At 41.2% G+C, this 20,279-nt stretch overlaps 1 protein-coding gene across 1 annotated transcript in view; it reads right to left on the bottom strand.

The window, feature by feature from the left end:
• The window catches only part of CDS1 (CDP-diacylglycerol synthase 1), a 45,161-nt gene extending 34,210 nt beyond the window's left edge, over positions 1–10,951 (bottom strand). Inside the window, exons 1-2 of the mRNA XM_021716232.1 lie at positions 10,830–10,951; positions 4,166–4,262 (exon numbers count right to left, since the gene is read on the bottom strand). Of these exons, the coding sequence (XP_021571907.1) occupies positions 4,166–4,222 (57 nt within the window). The 5' untranslated portion in view covers positions 4,223–4,262; positions 10,830–10,951. The remainder of the gene's footprint in view (positions 1–4,165; positions 4,263–10,829) is intronic.
• Between the last annotated feature and the right edge of the window lie 9,328 nt (positions 10,952–20,279).

The raw sequence follows: 20,279 nt of genomic DNA, 5'->3' as shown, positions 1-20,279 counted from the left end.
TATACACTTATTTTTAACCATACATTTTGTTACACTCACAAAGCATAAAGGTATTGTCACAACAAGCAGTTAAAACATTTTCTATAATCAGACACCCTGGAACCGGCACTGTCTTTTCATCCAACCAGCCATGCCAACTCTCCCAAGGCCAGTTGCTCTCTGGTAAATCTAGCTGTAAAACCTTGGCAAATTTAAGCAGCCATTTACATGTGCAGCCACTTTGGCCGGTCCATGGAGTTTATGCAGTTCATTTATGCAGTTTCCTTAATACATGCCTATTAAATGGGCATCTCTTTTTGATGTTCTATTCAGTAGTCCTTCAAATTGATGCACCCACCGATCTGAGTGAAGGTAATTTCTTAAGACGTAGCATCATATCCAGTGCTTGGCTTAAGACAATTCCAAGAACCAAAGAATAAGTGGCAAGTTGGACGACTTACTACTGTGAACTAAGTGTTGAAAACTTTGTGACTATGGTAAACTAACTTTTTCACCTTCTAGAGAGCAGACCCAAGGGCTAGTTTTTATACAGTCTCTGAGCCAAAAATAGATTTTTGTATTTTTCAAGAGTTTTTGTTTTGTTTTTCTTTTTCCTTTAGAAGGTAGGATTTATTAAGAAGACAGAAAAGCTCCCACAGCAGGAGACCTGAAAGAGGTTACTCTTTTAAGAGTTTTTAAAAACCAAAGATTATGTGATAGAAACATATGCAGCTCCTTAAGATATTACCATCTGGTCCTTTACAGAAAAAGTTTACCAAACTCTGTCTAAGAATATATTTGGGATTTCTTTTTTTAAGGTTTCCACAGATTTGCTCTCCCAAACCTACCATTCGAGATAGTCTTAAGCTATCTTTTTCTATTATACCTATTACATGTCCAATCAAAAGTAAATATGTCCCTTCAGTCACGTGATAAAGAAATATAACACCAAACTACTACAAATAAGATTTTCAAGAAAAAGTCATGAATGCATTATAATAAAAAGACAAGAGGAAATTCAAATGCTGTTATCCAAATAACATTTGTATAGTACATAAAAAGTCATTTTTTAACAAAAATAATTACAGACTGGGACAACAGTCAATGTTAACATAAAATAGCAAAGCCATGCTTCATAGAACTAAAGGGCTTTTATTTTTATCAAATGCATTGATGCAATTTCTACAAACACATCAAAGCAACTAACTTGTAATAAAATCATGTTTCCCTTTCATAGTAGAAAAAAATAAAGAAAGCCCAAGTACTTTAGACATGCTTCTGATTCTCTTTCAAAAAAAAAAAATCAGAGTTCACACGTATGCATGTTTTAAAAGTGTTTTGAATTTTGTCATAAAAAAGTTGTTAAAAATATTCTGTACCCACAAATCCTTGCCCCTTGTAATCATACTCAACAGTTTAGTATGGAGAAAAATGTAACTTATTCACAGGGATGCCCACCAAGCCAGTTTACGTTAATGTATTTAGGATACTGCTGGTTTCTAATATCTGAGATCAAAATTTTCTTCTAAAGAGTAATGATAACTCAAATGATCTCCGATGTTTTTAATGGCTCCTTGCTGCTTCCTAAATAAAACCAATAGTACAGTTAGGGCCTTTAGAATCTGACCCCCAATTATTTCTCCAGGTTCAAAGGCCCTGTCCTCAAGGAAAAAGCACCTTCTTCTGACACACCCAGCCACTGGGACCTTGACTCCCAGGGCTCCTTAGACTGCATAGGCCCCATGCAAAGGGCCCTTCACCCACAAAGCCTTGCGGAGCTCCTGGCCTTTACCTGTTCCCTTCTTTCCCAAGCCTGCTCACCTGCTACATGGCACTGAGGAGTGCTCTGCACACACTCATTTCTTACATGCCCAAGGGCCGAGGCTGGTGGTGGTCATTTTAGTCCCTGGCATTTTAGCCCTGGGATCATATCTAGACAACTGCCCACGTCAGCGCACCTGGCTTTCAGACTCTGTCCTCTGCCTTCACATTAAGTCTCTCCTATCCATTATCCGTGTTTCTTTCTTAAGAAAAAAAGCACTTTAAGATGTCAGCAAATTAAACAGAACAAAGAAAGCAATGTCATATTCATTTTCATTATCTTGATATCCCCTAAGGAAGTACAAAATTAATGAGAGGACAGAAAGAAAAGTGAAAGAGACTTTCTGGTGCCTCTCAGAGCAGCTTTCAGTGGTTTTGGGAGTTGATGGAATTTTTTTATTGTGTTTAATTTCAATTCAAAGCTTATTCTTTTATAAAACAATAGGAAAGTCATATCACGTTGCTCATGAGCTATGAACAGGAACAAGGGTGGAGAGGGAAGCTGGTGAGACAGATCAACACATTTCCAAGTGGACAAGCAGGGCCAGAAGTCAAGGAGGCGAGTATGTAAGAGGAAGCTGAAAGATGAAGAAGAAATAATAACAACCAAGAAGGGTATAGTCCACCCCCGAGAGCAGGCACTTGGCAACATGCTAAATAAATGCATGCCTCCTTCTCAGCCCCAACACTTTGGGCTGTGCATGTTTCAAGTTTCTGTAGCTACCAAGGCTTGGGTACAAGAAGTCTTCCACCAGTGAGGATGCTTCCCCTAGGCTCCTCCTCCGTCACCCGGAGGACTCCTGCTCAACCTTCACAGCATGGTGCAGATGCTTGGCACAAAGCCCCCGGGAAGTCTCTGCTAGAACAGCATCAGCCTTTTTCCTAAGCACTTACTATAGTTTGTAATTATATACATGGTCATGTGTTGCTTGACTATGGGGATATGCTTGGAAAAATGCACTGTTAGGCAATTTCATCCTTCTGTCAACATCAGAGTGCACTTACACAACCTAGGTGGTCTAGTCTGCCGCACACCAAGGCTACAAACCTGTATGGCATGGCACCGTGATGAATACTGTCAGCACTTAGAGCACAAATACCAGGTGAGAGGAATTCTTCAGCTTCATTATAATCCTATGGGGCCATGGCTGTAGATGAAGCCTGTCATTGACCAAAAATGTCACTATGTGGAACATGGCCTCTCCCTGCATCTCAAGTCTCCTCCTGGACACCCTGCACAAAGTTGAGTCCTGCAGATCTTCCAATGGACCACGTCCTCTCATTACCTCCGTGCCCCACCCATGATGCCCTCCTGGCATGGCTTTTCCTGTCCAGTCTGCAGGACTCAGCTTTGGCATCATCTCTTCTGGAAGCTCTTCCTCATCTCTCCCTCAGGCTGAACCAGGTGCTTTCTTCTACTGTGCCCTCTGAGCATGTTCTATCACAGGACTTATTTGCCATTCCATGTATTCACATGGTTCCATGTATGTCTCTGCTGTTACACTTAATTCCTTGAAATCATGGAAGCTAGTAGTCATGTACATGGAAGTTGTATGAGTGTGTTTCTGTCATATTTAATGCTTGGCACAATGTTGGACACAAAGACATATATCGACTACACAAATTTAGCTTCTGCTGAGTGAGCACATTGGTCATTTTGCAAATAGAAGAGATTAGTTCAGATCATTTCATGAACTTGAAGATATGAAGGAAGACTCAAAAAAACCTGGGATTATCTTTTGGAGGGCAGGGCGCTTGTAGTACAGGCTTCCCCCACTAAGTAAGCATTCTAGGGACCCATCGGCATCAGTGTACCAGCTAGCATTGTTGTGAGAGCCTTCAGTGAAATTTTTTTTTGGAAATTCTTTCAATGTGTTTGCCCATTTCATGATGGATGATTTACATGAACAACCTGGCCACATCTCACCGAGTGTTCTCAGTTTTTTTACCAAAAACAGCATGACACCTATACCCCACCCTCCCTATTCACTCAATCTCACCACAAGTGCCTTTTTTTCCCCAGATGAAAAAATTCCTTAAAGGGAAACATTTTACTGTTATGGAAGTGATGAAACAAAAAATGGCAAAGCACTAAATGGCATCAAAACTGATGAATTCAAAAACTGTTTTGAGCAGTGGAAGAAATGTCTCAATAGATGTATTGCATCAAACGGAGAGTACTTTGAAAGTAATTGAAGTTTAAACATATAAGAATAAATACACACACTTTTCAATAAATTAATTCCAGGTTTTTGGGGGGTCCCCTCATGTATATAAAGGGACAAATAAACTGTTACTAGGCCTTGGATACCCTCCTTTTAATGACATGTTCAAATTACTTCAGTCATATGTGTCAAAGACTTACAAGCAGCATCAGCATGAAGGATCCCATAGAGATGATCAGAAAAAACAGTGAAATCATAGTTAGAGTAAGGATTCCACGAATCCACCAGTTTTTCCACCTACAAAGAAAATGTTTGTAAAGTTAGTATTTAAAGTTTTTTGGAGTTGTTTCAGTGTTGAGTTGCTGGAATTTTCCCTAATTAAACTTTAAGACTCTTCTATTTTACTTTATATAATAACAAGAAACAACAAAACAAAAACAAAACAACATTCATTTACTCACTGAGAGAGAAACTATATTTTAAATGTACATTAGCCAAAGAAAGAAAATAATTGCTGTTTAATGTGAGTGATACTGGACCATGAGGTTAGGGAGTTGGGTGGTCCATGTGGCTGTGAAGGTCATACAACCCATGAGGGAGCACATGGAGGAAGAACAAGACAGGTGCAAACACCCTAAAAAAGATGAGGCTCAGTTCTTCAGGCTGGTCAATGAAAATGATAATGACTTACAGACAGCATGGCCTGTCAATGAGAAAATGTCATCAAAGATAATACAGGAAAGAGTTCAGTGAGATAAAGGAGCAAGGCACCACTGACCTGAGAGGTGGGTCACTTAGGATAAGGATGATAGAGGACTCATCCTACTACTGGTCAAGTCCTGCTTCCTTTCCTTGGGTCATTCCTTATTCCTTGAGCAGACCTCCTCTGCTAGTATACCTAGCTGGTTTCTGCTGTGCTAAGAACTGAGTTCCCTTGACTTAGAACATCCAGCTGCCCCTCCTTCCCGCCACCAGGAGTCTCACACTTCATCCCAGCATACCATACAAATACTATCCCTCCTTATGTGATGATGTCCTAAAAATACTGGCAGCCACTGTATGAAAAATCCAGAATGATTCAAATGCATGGATGGTGATTCTGAATGCACCTCCATGCAGATAATGATTCAGAGATGAATCTAAAATTGCTGTTGCTTTTTAAAAAGACTTTTGTGATTTTTATCAATGCAAATGATAGCATTTAAATTATGCTACAAGAGGTTTTGACTCAAAGTCTGATAGCATACATGCACTGTTTTCTAGGCACAGGTTCTCATTCCCTTCTTAGAACAGAAACATTAGCTGATTTTATCCATGTGTAAGTTGCTGATTACATCCCTTGCTTCCAGCCCCTCTCCTACATGGTTTTGATAGCTCCAACAAACTACTACTTTTCAGATGCCCCTTTCATTCGGTCACTTCTGTGCTCAAGGGTCTAAAATGTCAATGACATTAAGTCCATACACTTTTTTTCGAGCTTCCAAGGGTTTTCGTGAGGTAGTCAAATTCAACTTACACAACTGAATTTCCTGCTACTGTTTAGCAAACCATGTAAATTGGTAGCAGGTCTAAAAATGGGGATAGAGTAAAAAACACTATGACTGAAAGATTCCACTAAGTTTTACAGGTATAAATGTGAATTAATTTTAAAAAAGGATTAATGAATGAACTAGGAAACTGGGCTGGGCAAATATCTAGTCAGAGGTGAATGAAGAGCCATAAGCCCCCTGGATAATAATCCTGTTCTGACTGTGGGAGATCCAGAAGCAATGTTTAGACCCCCTTTAGAACTGATTCTCAGACTTGGAATTATGAAGAATTTCTTCTGGAGAAGAGCACAGAAGTATCAAAAAAAAATCAGTCCCAGATGGGTGCTGCCAACGCCCAGGTATGCCTCTAAAGTCTGGCTTTGAACTTCAGAGAATGGTAGCTGCTGAGAACCAGAGATTTTAAAGAGTGAACCTACTCACTTTATCTCATCCCAAAATTCTATGGTAACCAAAAACTGGCCCTCAAAGAACATAATTCTATCCAGTTTTTATTATATAGCTATTTTCCTTCACAGAAAAATTTCCCTCTCTCAACAAGATTAAAAGACTTAATTCCCTTATTTTAATTTAAGTGACTTTCCTCCATATCTCCCAAGAATACCTAATAAAAAGTTAAGCACAAAAAAGATTAACAGACACTTAAACACAGAGAATATATCCACTGGTGCTGTAACTAAAAGTCATCTTTTGGAGATGAGTACTGAATCCAAAACAGAGCATAATATGTGGGGGGCAGGGGGGAGGAAGTCCTTGCTACTAAAAAACAGAGGATGATCTGGTTCTGAATTCAAAACTCTCACTTTCATTTACCTGGCTACAATGATCACATTAGGGAAAGCCTTAATTCTAGGTTTACGTCATCACACCAAAGCCCCACCCCACAGATTGTTTTGAGTAAAGGAACTCAATACAATCCAATGTCCCCAGGATCCATAAGAGCTTGGTTTTTTCGAAGTATATGATTAAGCAGTATGGTTTTGTTTTCTTTTCTTTTTTATAGAGACAAGGTCTCTCTATGCTGTCCAGGCCAATCTTGAACTCCTGGGCTCAAGCAGTCCTCCCATGTTGGCCTCCCAGAGAGCTGGGATTACAGGTGTGAGTCACTTCACCCGGCCTAAGCAGTGTTCTTAAGTAATTATCTTAAGTAGTAACACATTTGTTGTTCAAATTAGTTATGTGGTATACAGTGCCTTATTGTTACTATAACTATTATGTGGTTTTTATTTCAAAGTAATGATGAGGTTTTCTTTTCTTTTTTTTTTTTTTTTTTTGAGTTGGAGTCTCACTCTGTCACCCAGACTGGAGTGCAGGGGCACGTCCCCGGCCACCGCAGCCTCGACCTGCTGGGCTCCAGCGATCCTTCTGCCTCAGCCTTCCGAGTAGCCGGCATTACAGGCGCACGCTACCACGCCCGGCTGATTTTTGATTTACTGTAGAGATGAGGTCTCGCTGCCCAGGCGGGTCTCGAACCCGCGGGCTCAGGCAATCCACTCACCTCAGCCTCCCAAAGGCACAGGATTACAGGCTGAGCTACCGAGCCCGGCTGATGAGGTTTTCAAAAAGTATTTTCCTCGAGACCCATGATTATGAGTCAACAAGAACCTGGGCTGGCAAGAATTAGAAGCCAGAGACAGTACTAAAGAATAAGTAGAATCTTTGTGGGCCACCTGGCAGAGAGCATGAGTTTTGAGAAAGTCCATCTCTTAGGAGAGAGGACTGCTTGAGTCCAGGAGTTCGAGACTGCAGTGAGCTATGATTGTACCACTGTAATCCCACCTGGGCAACAGAGCAAGACCTGTGACTAAAAACATAAAAAATAATAGCCAGGTTCGGTGGCTCAGCCTGTAATCCCGCGCTTTGGGAGGCTGAGGTAAGTAGATTGCCTGAGCCCGTGGGTTCGAGACCCGCCTGGGCAACCTGGCGAGACCTCATCTCTACAATAAATCAAAAAATCAGCCGGGCATGGTAGCGAGCGCTGTAGTTCCGGCTACTTGGAAGGCAGAGGCGGAAGGATCCCCGGAGCCCAGCAGGTTGAGGCTGCGGTAGCCGGGAGCGGCCACTGCACTCCAGTCTGGGAGACGGAGTGAGACTCCAACTCAAAAAAAATAAAAATAAAATAAATAAAAAAAGGCTCAGTGTGATGGATTATGTCTGTGATTCCAGCACTTTGAGAGGCTAAGGCAGGAGGGCTGTCTGAGTGTAGGAGTTCAAGACCAGGCTGGACAACACATCAAGACCCTGTCTCTAGAGAAGAAAAAAAAAAGAAAGGAAAAGAAATGTTGGCAGAAGTGAACAGAAAGTGTGCAGGTTCCCAGAGAGAAGGCATTTGGCATTACAAAGCATAGGCGCTTGAGTAAGGCTACACCTGGGTAATTCCAGGGTTCTCCAAACTCAACACTAGCAACATTCTGTTGAGAGAGGCTGCCCTGTGATGATGCTTAGTAGCTTCCTTGGCCTCTACCCACCAGGTCGGTAGCACCCTCTTCCTCGGTGTGATAAGCTAAAATGTCCCCACACACTGCCAAATGTCCACTAGAGAAGAGCTTCACTAGAGGAGAAAGCTGAACTTAACTGGCTGATGAGTATTCTCCCACACGCAGATCAAGAAATAGACAGGACAACTTATCAAGTGAATGAAGACCCTTTCGGCCTCTCAATTCCAGCAGCCAATGCTTTTTTGGGGGAGTAAAGAGTAAAGCTTTGAAAATGGGTATAAACCTTGACCAAGCAATTTCATCTTTAAGATTTTATCCTAAGAAAATAATTATGTATGCTAAAAAAAAGTCAGCTACAAAAAAAATGTTTAACATGTAATGCTAAATTGTGAAAATGTAGTAATAAACTAAATGCACAGGAATGGGTGGTCAGTTGGATAAACTGGCCTACAGCCAGACAACAAAACATATCATGAGCCATTAAAAATGTTCCTGGCTGGGTATGGTGGCTCATGCCTGTAATCCCAGCACTTTGGAGGCTGAGGCAGGAGGATTGCTTGAGGCCAGGTGCTCGATACCAGCCTGGGAAACATACAGAGACACTATCTCCACAAAAAATAAAAAATAAACAAAGATTAACCAGGTTTGGTGGTGCACAATTATAGTCCCAGTTACTTGGGAAGCTTAGGAAGGGGAATCTCTTGAGGCCAGAAATTTGAGGCTGCAGTGAGTCATGATCACACCACTGCACTCCAGCCTGGGTGATGCTCTACAGTAAGACCAACAAATAAACAGATAGATAAATTAGATAGATAGACAGAAAGTATATTTAAGCACATGAAGTGTTGCCCCCAATAATACCATGGAATGAAAATGAAAACAGCACGGTAGAAAACAGTACAATCCCATTTTTACATTTATACACACACACACATAATGCACAAGAAAAAAGCTTCAAGGAGTTAACACAAAAGTATTTTAAATGTTAATGTTCTGGTAGGAGGATTATAGGATTTTTTCATACAAGTCATGTAAATTTCTTAAGCAATTATATTTTTAATCTTCCATATCTATACATTCTAAGTCTCTGCAAGGCAATCTGTTTTTAGTATTAGAAAACAGAATTAAAAAAATAAGACAAACATTTTTGCAACATTCACATAATCCCCACAGAAAAGTTTCTTGAGAAGACTGAAACTGTTATCTACCTACCGTTCATTTTTTTCAAACCAATTCTGTCAAACAGCACAGGTAAGAACACGGGCGCTGAAGCCACATGACCCTTGATGGATAATATCTGCATGCCTCGGTTTCCTCATTTATATACCTGTGTTACATTGCTGTGAGAATAAATTACTCAGTATGTTTAAAGTGCCTGGAGCAGCGCCTAGCACTTAATATATGCTAAGTAAGTTCTGGCATGTTTTAGCCACTGGTATTTGCTAGTGTTACTTTGTACCAGGAAAAAAATTCTTCATTATTAAGGAAGATCTTGTTACAAATGACACACAGGAATCCAGCATCATTCTTATAGAATATTAACTATAAAATACTTCAGGTCTGAGATAGACCTGATGAGATTTTCGAGCAAAGGTATGTCTGTGAACTAGGTCATGAAAACAACTGGGAACAAAAACTATTAAAATAATAACTATGCTTTTAAATAGACAGCAAAGGTTTCTATTGGTTAAAAAATATGAAAGTTTTGCTTTGAACCAATTTATCCTCCAGAAAGTAAAAAAAGATACAAACTCATATTACACTGACTAGATATGATTAAACCAGTGATTTTCAAACTGCAGATTACTACTGAATCAATTTAGAAAGTTGCAGCCAGTATTTTTTGCTCAATAACAAAGGACAGCATCAAACTGAAAGGAAAGCAGAGAGCACCTCATAGAACTGTTCACATGCTTAATTGTTCTTTAAATGATTTGTTGTGGAAATAATCAGTAACATGATTACTGCTTGAAAGATCAATATTTCTGCTTTTCTTGTTGAGGTACAAAATGTAAGTGCCTTATAATTTTTTTCCTTTCTATAAACATTGTTAGAATAATTTTGCTGGATTCTTCAAGCACTGGGCATTTTCTCATTTAAAACTATATGAATAAATCTGATAAGGAAATTTTTAAAAAAGAAAGAAAAGAAAGCAAGCAGAGGGCACCACACACAGAAACAGCAAGAATTACTTCATAACATTTTTGCAGCAGTTGAAATACACATTTGTGTGTGTCTTAGGATATGATGTAAAATGTACAACATAGTCAAAAAAAGTTGAGAAAATACTGTTCTACACCAATATGCAACATTTCACATATCTGGACAAAAGCTTACATTTACTTTGCTTTTATTATTTTTATAATTCATATAACTAAAGCATATAAGGGGAAATAACACAAAATTAACTGAAGTGTTGTGGTCATTAAACATTTTTAAATATAGCACAAATATAAAATGGTAATGATCTGTGAAGTCTTAGAAAAATAACTTTAAACTCAGTTAAAAGGAAAGAGTTATCTTTTTCAGTCTGACATTTGAAAAATAGGGAACAGAGAATATGGAATTTTCTTTATTATGTGTTCTACCAACAGAAAAAAACAACCTGACATGGTAATTAGATCACTGGCTTTGGCTCTGACAGTCCACAGCCCGAGACAAGACCCCCAGGTCTGTATTCTCCATCTCTACGACCATCACCAGTTAACATCTAAGACTTGGCCTTCTCATACTTCATAAGATGTTAAGGATTACAGGAGCTGTGCATCTTCTATTTCACAGTTTCAAAATTTACAAAGAGTCAAACTCATTACACAGACAAGTATTGCCTCCAAGCTTATCTCGTGCACCAAGATATAGTCATCTCTACCCAATCATACCTTGAAGACAAGCCAGACAGAGCTTTCTTGAGAATCTCAGGGGTTCTATCTGAGGATGGTGGGATTTCTGGGATATCAGAATCTGTTCTGGAATCCAGATCTCCATATCTGTCATCAATATCTGTTTCCTAAAATTACAAAAAAAATCACTTTGCAAAATAATGTTTACAAAAGTGCATGCCTGACACTCAATGTGTCAAGTCTCAGTTACATAAGCCAAAATGAATAACTTATCTTGACTTTTCAAGCACTGTTATGCTTCCTTGTTAAGAAAGTTTGATTACCTTTGCTAAAGTCTATCAAAATATAAAGGATTACCAGAAATAAAAGAAGCTCATACTGTTTTCTAAATCAGAAATTTACCCCCAAAACATCAGATATTGTTTTGATACCCGACTGGGTATTTCCACGTAGATTCTGATTAGCTATTATTTGATTACAATCAAAGCATCAACCCTAACAGTAATATCTTACACAAGCATAGCACTATATCTATATATTTTTAAAGCATTTTTTTAAACATATTTTTTATTATAAAATTGTGGGGTACAGTTAAGGGTTAGGTATACAAATGTGCATCGTTCAGGCACCCTTGTTAATAAGGGGTGACTCCTCATCCCCAGACAGATATTGACTACCGTTAGTCCCACCTCCCTTCCCCTCCCTATCCCCCCATAGTTACCCACCACTGTCAGTCCTTTTTTTATAGTATTATGGTAAATGTTCAAGGTCCACTATATGAGCTTGAACATGTGATACTCAGATCTTTGTTTCTGTGAGCAATCACTCAGTATTATAGACTCTAGTTCCATCCAGGTTGCTGCAAAATTCGTGATTTTGTTCTTTTTTATGGCTGCGTAGTATTCCATCATGTATACGTACCACATTTTTTTAATACAGTCCTCTTAAAACATTTTTTAACTTCCATAATTTTTATCATCTCCTCAAGAGACAATCCCATGAAGCAGGTTAAATTGACATCATTTTTATTCTGTAGATAGGTAAACTATGCTCAAATACATTTGCTTTGGTGGTGAGATTATTTTCATAAAGTTATTTAAACTAAAAATTGAGCTTCCATATGATCCAGCAATTCCTCTCCTAAGAATATACCCAGAGGAAAATATATAACTCTATGAAAAAGACACCTGCACATGCATGTTTACTGCAGCACTATTCATAATAGCAAAAACATGAAACCAACCCAGACACCCATCTAAAGTAGACTGGATAAAGAAAATGTGGTTCATATACACAATGAAATATTATGCAACCATAAAGAACAAAATCATGAATTTTGCAGCAACCTGGAGGATGTGGCACGTGGCAACACACTGGGTACCTGGTCCACTATCAGGGGAGAGGGCCTGCCAGAAGCCTAAACTTCACCTGCATGCAACTTACTTAAGTAGTAAATCCCCACCTGTACCATACAACTCAAAAAAAAAGGCTGGGATCGGTGGCTCAGCCTGTAATCCCAGCACTTTGGGAGGTAGAGGCAAGTGGATTGCCTGAGTCTGCAGGTTTGAGACTCACCCGGGCAACTTGGCAAGACCTCGTCTCTACAATAAATCAAAAATTAGCTGGGCATGGTAGCACACACCTGTAGTTCTGGCTACTTGGAAGGCTGAGGTGGAAGGATCGCCTGAGCCGCAGGTAGACGTTTGGGGTGGCTCCAAGCATGCCACAGCACTCCAGCCTGGGTGACAGAGTGAGACTCCAACTCAAAAAAAAATAAAAGTTACCAGTCTAAGCAACATAGAAAGACCTCGGCTCTACAATAAATCAAAAAATTAGCCTGGCACATGCCTGTAGTTCCAGCTACTTGGAAGCCTGAGCCAGAAGGATCGCATGAGCCCAGCAGGTCGAGGCTGCTGTGGCTGTGAGTGTGCCACTGGTCTCCAGCCTGGGCAACAGAATGAGACTCTGACGCAAGAAACAAACAAACAAAACAAAAAGTTATTTAAAACCCAAACTGATTTCTAAGACTACATGAAGAGAAGTCACAGGTGTATGCTGGTGAGTGGTGGGGACTCCAGGCTTTTAGACAAATGTGGCCACTGCAGAATTGCAATGCAATTTAAAAAACAGAAGCATGTAATGCTAAGTTCTCAAGTTGCTCATTCTGCTGTCATAGAACAGCCTCCACTCTCGTGCCCTCCCCTCTCCCACACCCTCTCTCCCCTCCATCCCACTCAGTCAAACTTCAGTGAAGAGTGTTAGACACACAGACACCTTGGGAGAGCAGTTTACAGAGGAGGACACTGGAGTGAGAGAGCTCAAATGGTAAAGAGAAGACTCCCAAGAGGCCGATACTGGCAGATGGCGACTGAACAGAAGGGTGGGCCAGAGGCAGTCCCGGAATGAACGCACCCAGCAATGCAGAAGGCTGAAGCATCTCTGCACACACTCAGCCCCCATTAGCACCAAAACTCTGACAAATGTCATCACCCCTTTTAACTGTTTGTTGATTCACAAAATGAAACATCAAATAGAGTGCCAAGGACTCAGCAAATTCAAAGAAATGGTACACTATCATTACAATGGAATCAAGTCTACTAAAGACTCATTCAGAGGCTCCCCAAACAAAATTCTTAGCCTCTGAGAGTCTTTTCACTTTTCATAAAGCAAGAATACACTTTAGCTTACTAACTTTTAAAATAAACAATTATGAAATTCAATGTGTCACTGTCCCAGGAATGACAAATGAAACGGACATGCTAAAGTCCTGTAACACTGAGAGTCACAGTTGGCCTGGAAGCAGCTTAAAAAGAGAGAGATGTTGACTAATTAACAACCAGACAGAACATTCCTCAGAAAATGTCAGGGCACCTGCTGTTGGTGTGACTTGCCAGGGGCTTTGACATCTGGGAACATACCTCTTTATTTTCTTTTCCCTGCCACTTTCTTTTCACTTTCAATAACACAGAGTGTGAGAGCAGCGGTGTGAGGGATAGTAGACGGCAACTAACAGAAGTGGTTGTCTAAGTCAACGTTACCATGTTACCAAAACAGCAGAGACCAGAAATCAGGAGGTGCCGGTACCAGTTCCATTTCTTCCCTGACTGGCAGTGGGACAGAGGGCAGATCACTTAGCCCAGAGGAAACTCAGATACCACTTTCCTTAGCTAGAAAACACTAAAAGCACTGGTTTGGCACTCAGCCTGAGCTCTTTAGAATGCTCAGACTTCCTGCAAGCCATTTCAAAGTCCCCCTGGAAGTTATGGTGATGTGCCACCACCCTCCCTTCCCACCATCAGCAAGGTTGTCCTGCTTTTATTTACAGTATTTAAGCTTCTGGTTTCTATTTTATATCCTTTAGAGAAGCACAAAATTAAAAACTTAAAATTTAACTTCAACATCATTCTAATAATTGAAGAATAAGAGATAATTCATAAATAACAGCATTTTAGGGCAATGTTACCCAACTATCAGAATTCATAGCAGGGACTCTTGTTTATCTATATTTCATGATTGACTCAGTGTTACAAAGATGTCAGATGTGAAAAGGAAAACAGGAGCATGAATGGAGATCATGGGAGAGAAGTCCTATAGTCCTGTTACTGATCAAATAGAGCCATGCAGCACTGTGATGCCAAATGAAGATATTTAAAATGTTCAAGTGAGCAGGGTGTGGTGGCTCAAGCCGGTAATCCCAGCACTTTGGGAGGCCAAGGTAAGAGGATTGAAGGATTGCTTGAAACCAGCCTAGATAAAATAACGAGACCTCCTCTCTACAAAAAATGAAAAAATAAAAAATGAAATTAAAAAATTAGCTGGGAGTGGTGGTGCACACCTATAGTCACAGCTACGTGGGAGGCTGAGGTGAAAGGATCACCTGAGCCCAGGACACTGCATTCCAGCCTGAACAACAGAGTGAGATTCCAATTAAATAAATAAATATATAGATAACTAAATAAAAACATAAAATGCTTAAGAGAACCTAAGACCAGGTGCCTGTAATCCCAGCACTTCGGGAGGCCGAGGTGAGAGGATTGCCTGGGCCCAGGGGTTCAAGACCAGCCTGGGCAACCTGGTGAGACCTCATCTCTACAATAAATCAAGAAAAATTAGCCAGGCATGGTGGCACGTACCTGGAGTTCCAGCTACTTGGAAGGCTGAGGCAAAAGGATCGCCTGAGCCCAGCAAGTCAAGGCCACAGTGCAGTGGCCATAAGTGTGCCACTGCACTCCAGTCTGGGTGACAAAATAAGAGTTCAATTCAAAACAAAACAAAAAAAAAACAGAGAGAGAGAACCTAAAATTAGGAGCATCTTCTTCTCAAGCTTATAATCTATAGATGACAACCCTTACTTTTACCCTGGGCCTGTGTCGGCCTGTACCCTCCCCTGACCCCAGGTGCTCTCAAGGACCCTCAGGGCTTCCCTTTCCATCCCTGTATGCCACTGACCCCCTACACCTGCGCCCTCGGCTCCCTATACACCCCTCCCCAGGAAGATGTTCCACGGACCTTATCTGAAACTCAACACAAGCAAACCGACTTTTCTCTCTTCCACATCAAACCTGCTGCCTCCTCCTGTGTTTCCTGCTTTGGAGAAGACATCACTACCAACATCCCGGTTAACCACCTACTCAGGCAAGAAATGGGGCATTGTCAACTAACACCTGCATCCTCTTCAGTCAACACATCCGGTCCACACTGTGCCTGTCGGTCCTCCCTCCACTGCCGTCCTCATCCACTGTGACAAGGCTTCCAGCACCATCCTCTCTCCTGTCACTTGCCCCTGCTTCCTGTCCTGCCCACAGCCACAGCCAAAAGAATCCTTTCTAAGCTGCAAGCCTGATTTTAACACTCCCCTGTTGAAATCCACCAAGATAAAGTCAAACTATTGGATTGATGTATAAGTCCATGGCATTTTTGCTTGCCCATGGAACACCATGTTGCACAATGGTTGACTGAGTCACAGTTCAGCACATTTGCCAGTTCTTGGGCTGACTGATGTGGATCACTGTGGATAAAAGCGTTTAAATGGTCTTCATTCAAGCTTGATGGTCTTTCTGAGTAGAGAATCACTCAGGTCAAAGTAGCTCCCTTTAAGATGACAAAACCATTTTCTTGCTGTGCTTCCCCAATGGCATTCTCCCTGCACACTGCATAAATGTCTCAAGCCACCTCTGCTGCCTTTACTCCTCTGTTAAACTCAAACAGAAGATGTCGAAAGTGCTCATTTTTTCCCACTTGACACTCCATCTTCTCTAGCCCACAAATAGTACTAACTTTCTTCAAATCTGCAAAATGCAAGACGTATCCACAGGCACAGCACTGTCACTCCACAAGACAAATAATAAACCAACTTCCAGCACTATAGTGTTGCCATGCCAAAAACAAACGCTATGAAGTTATGCATCAACCTAATACTTCACATGGCTTTTACTGTTTTTCATGGTGGGGCCTGCTCTCCTGGTCCCCCTTTCATGACTTCCTGATTTTCACAGTGGCAGTCTCTCTCTTGCATCCAGACATCTCTTCTATGTACAAAGAACAAAAATATGGTCTCAGTCTTCCCCACAAACCTCCCTGCCCCATTCCCCAATCCGGGCTACTGCCAGGTCACCTTCTAGGTATATTCTGACCTCATCTCAAGGTCACTTCCTTTAGAAATTTCTTCTCTGACTTCCAGCTTCAGGATAGCCACTCTTCAACTGCTGTTTCCACAATTCTCCTTATTTTTCCTATGAGTCTGATTAAAATTGTTTGAGGCCAGACACAGTGGCTCATGCCTATAATCCCAGCACTTTGAGAGGCTGAGGGGGAGGATTACTTGAGCCCAGGAGTTTGAGAACAACCTGGGAAACATAGTGAGACCATGTCTCTACAAAAAAATAAAAATAAATTTAAAAAATATTCAAGGAGAAACCAAGAATGGTTGCATCTATACTAAACATTAACACATTTCTTGTCATTATTCCCTAAAGGACACAGCATACTGTACAGCATACAGTGTATAACTATTTGCATTGCATCTACATTGCATTAGACATTATAAGTAATCTAGGGAGATTTAAAGTATACAGGAGGAATCAAATTGACTAGCACCTTGATCTTGAACTTCCCAGACTTTAGAACTGTAAGAAATAAATTCCCATTGCTTAGGCTACCCAGTCTATGGTATTTTTGTTATCACAGCTGGAACTAAGACAGAAATTCAAGCTAGTGAGTGTCATTTATAGCCTACAGTGACTCTTAAAGAGGAGTGCAAGAAAAAGAACTGAGGTGCTCCCCAATACTGGGGGGACCGAAAGGACAGGAACAAGAGCATGGGGATCAGGTAACAAAGGAAACAGTCCATTCAAGATATGTCCCATCAGCACACTGTACACAGGTATCAAACTATCACACTGTTCCTCATAAATATGCACAATGATTATGTCAACTAAAAGCAAAAACGTCCAGGAGTGGTGGTGTGTATCTATAATCCCAACTACTTGGGAGGCTGAGGATGGAGGACAGCTTGAGCCAAGGAGTTCTAGTCCAACCTGGATAATGTAGCAAGACCCCTTTCACAAAAAAATAAATAAACAAACAAACAAAATTAAAAAAAAAAATTAATGATGGCTCCAAAGAAAAGCCTCTAAACCAATGAAGGTAAAAGCAGTGGTTTAGAATTCAACAAAGGATAAAATAATAAATCACTCACACTTTTCATCCCTTTTACAACTGGTCCCTAAAAAGGTGAGTCTGAAAACCAGGATCAGTTTCTTCATGATGAGTCCCCTGATGTTCACACTGATCCCTGTACCTCAGTTCAGCATTAAGACTTGCAACCAAGCAAAAGCAGACCCACAGTGACACAGAGCTCTGTGCCTGAAAAAAGGTCACCTTTCAAGAATCTTAAAAGGAAACCACTCTCACTTGAGAGAACATGAGGCTGTGTTCCCAGTTTCAACACGTTCTGTCAGTTTCGTCATTGTTTCCACACAGGCATGGATTCCTTCTCTCTCCAAGGAGAGGAAGTACAGAGAGGAGGGAAACTGCTTCTGTCTGTGCTGGGGAGAGGGTCTGAGCTGATTTACTTCCTAGAGAGTCAGTGCCTGAGCCGAGAGCAGGATGAGGTGACAGCCTGAATGGTCAGGGCCATAGTAATATCCCATTTTATCTGATGGAAATCTGAGTACCTCAGTGATCTGCTTTATGGACCTATCCTACACTTAATAATTATGATTGGCAAAGCCTCTTTATGTATCTAAGTTTGAACAGCAAAGGAAAAGGCTGGTCCTCCAAGTCTTTCTCTGCAGCCCTGTTCTGCTCTCCACCGAAGAAGGGATGACCAGCCAGTTCCGGGCACCACCACATTTCTAATCAGGAATTATACTACATGGTGGATCCCACTGGCTGGACAAAAGAAACTCGAGTGTGCCTTACAAGCACATAAAATCCCTCAGCAAAAGGCAAATCCGATTACATCAGACTCCCACTTAACGTCTACTGGCAGCTCCGCACTGCCTGAGATCAAGTCTAGCTTTCTCTTACTCTAGCCAGGGCTCCAATCACCCCTGCCCTTGCCCCTTTCTGCACTCCCCAGAATGTGAAAAGCCCTAACCTCTCAATACTTTGCTGTGGGGCTCCTCTGTTTGTAACGCTTTTCCCCCTGAGGTTGGCTCTGCCTGGCTAATGTCTACTTAAACTTTAAGGCTTCAGTTTAGATATCACTTCTAGAAACCCCTTCTTCAGGAGCCCACTCATGGCAAATTAATATCCCTTTCCCCACTAAAGATGTGAACGCAGGACCTGTGGAAACATCATGTTACAATGCAAGGAAGAATTAAAGTAGGAAACAGAACTGAGTTTGCTAATTAATTGCCCTTGAGATGGTGAGATTATCCTGGATTATACAAGTGAGTTTAATATAGTCCCATGGGTTCTCATAGTGAAAGAGGAAGACAGGAGAGACAGAGTCAGAGAAGAAGACAGGATGACAGGAGCAAAGGTGAGAATGACGCTGGCTCTGAGGACAGAGGAAGGAGCTATCAGCCAAGGCATGCTGGCAGCCTCTAGAAGCTAGAAAAAGCAAGAAAACAGATTTTCCCCTACAGCCTCAAAAAGGAAGACAGCCCTACTGATGCCTTGATTTGAGCCCAGAGAGACCCAATTTGGACTTATACCCTCCAGAACTATAAGATAGTATGTCTGGTTTTTTTCTGTTTTGTTTTAAATAGAGACAAGGTCTCACTATGTTGCCCAGGGTGGTCTTGAACTCCTGGGTTCATGTGATCTGCCTGCCTCAGCCTCCCAAAGTGCTGAGATTACAGGTGTGAGCCGCTGCACCACACCAAGTCTGTGTTTTGTAGTGATTTGTTATAGCAGCAACTGGAAACTAGATACAGAGCCCCTCAACCCAGTGTGTGCAGCTCCTGCTTGCACCCCGGCAGCCTGCCTCTCCACCACCATCTGCATGACACATTTGGTGGTCTGTGCGCCCAGGAGAGTACCCTGCCCATGGCTATGCCTGCATTCGGGAGCTCGTTGAGTATGTGCTGGGGGAAGGATAACTGTCATTCTTCTATTCCCAAATGAAATCAGGCCAAGTCTTCCAGTCTCCAATATGGGGGCTCTTACTATTTTTTGTCATTTCTAAAATGCAACCTATAATATTCAAATCTTATCTAAGCTCACTTTAAGACTCTCATAAATTTGTGGCTCATTCTCATCATCTGATATTAGAATGGTGACGTGCCATTTGGCGTATGGTTCTCATTTATGGAAGTCTTAAATTCCAAATTAGGAATAAAGGTCCCTGAAGGGGGAACTCCAAGGAATAACACAAAAGAGCTGAGATAGCTGAGGAGCTTTATCTAAAATGTGAATTACTGCTGTCATCACAAACTTGCATCTTACCTGAGGTCTTACTAATGTCTGCTCTCCAGAGGGGCATCACTTTTTCAGAGCTAAGAGAAATAACGCCTTCAGGACTTCCACTTCAGCCCCATTCAGAGAGAAATAAGCACAGTCAACCCTCCCTCCGTGTTTCTGGGTTCCATATTCATGGATTCAACCAACCTCGGATTAAAAACATTCAGGAGAAATACCAGGATGGCTGCATCTGTACTAAATATTAACATACTATGGTATACTATATTATATAGCATACAGTACACAATTGTTTGCATTGCATTTACATTGTGTTAGGTATTATAAGTAGTCTAGAGATGATTTACAGTACATGGGAGGATGTGCATGGGTTACATGCAAATACTACACCGCTTTACAAAAGGGATGAGCATCAGTGAATGTTGGTATCGATGAAGGATCCTGGAACCAATACCCTATAGATGCCGGGGACAACTGCCAAGAATACATAAACCTGTTCCTAAATATTTTCTGCAAGGTCTGAACCTTGCTTAGACCTTGGTTTGGGGGAGGGGAGCCTCCAAAAGTCATCTTAAGGGCAACTGGGAAAATTTGAATATGGAGTGTTTGTCAATAAGAAAA

Source organism: Carlito syrichta, unplaced genomic scaffold, assembly GCF_000164805.1.
Source record: "Carlito syrichta isolate Samal-C Ts95f unplaced genomic scaffold, Tarsius_syrichta-2.0.1 Scaffold308491, whole genome shotgun sequence".
Lineage (NCBI taxonomy): Eukaryota > Metazoa > Chordata > Mammalia > Primates > Tarsiidae > Carlito > Carlito syrichta.
The sequence above is the reverse complement of the archived record's forward strand: the minus strand, read 5'-3'. Positions and strand labels throughout refer to the sequence as shown.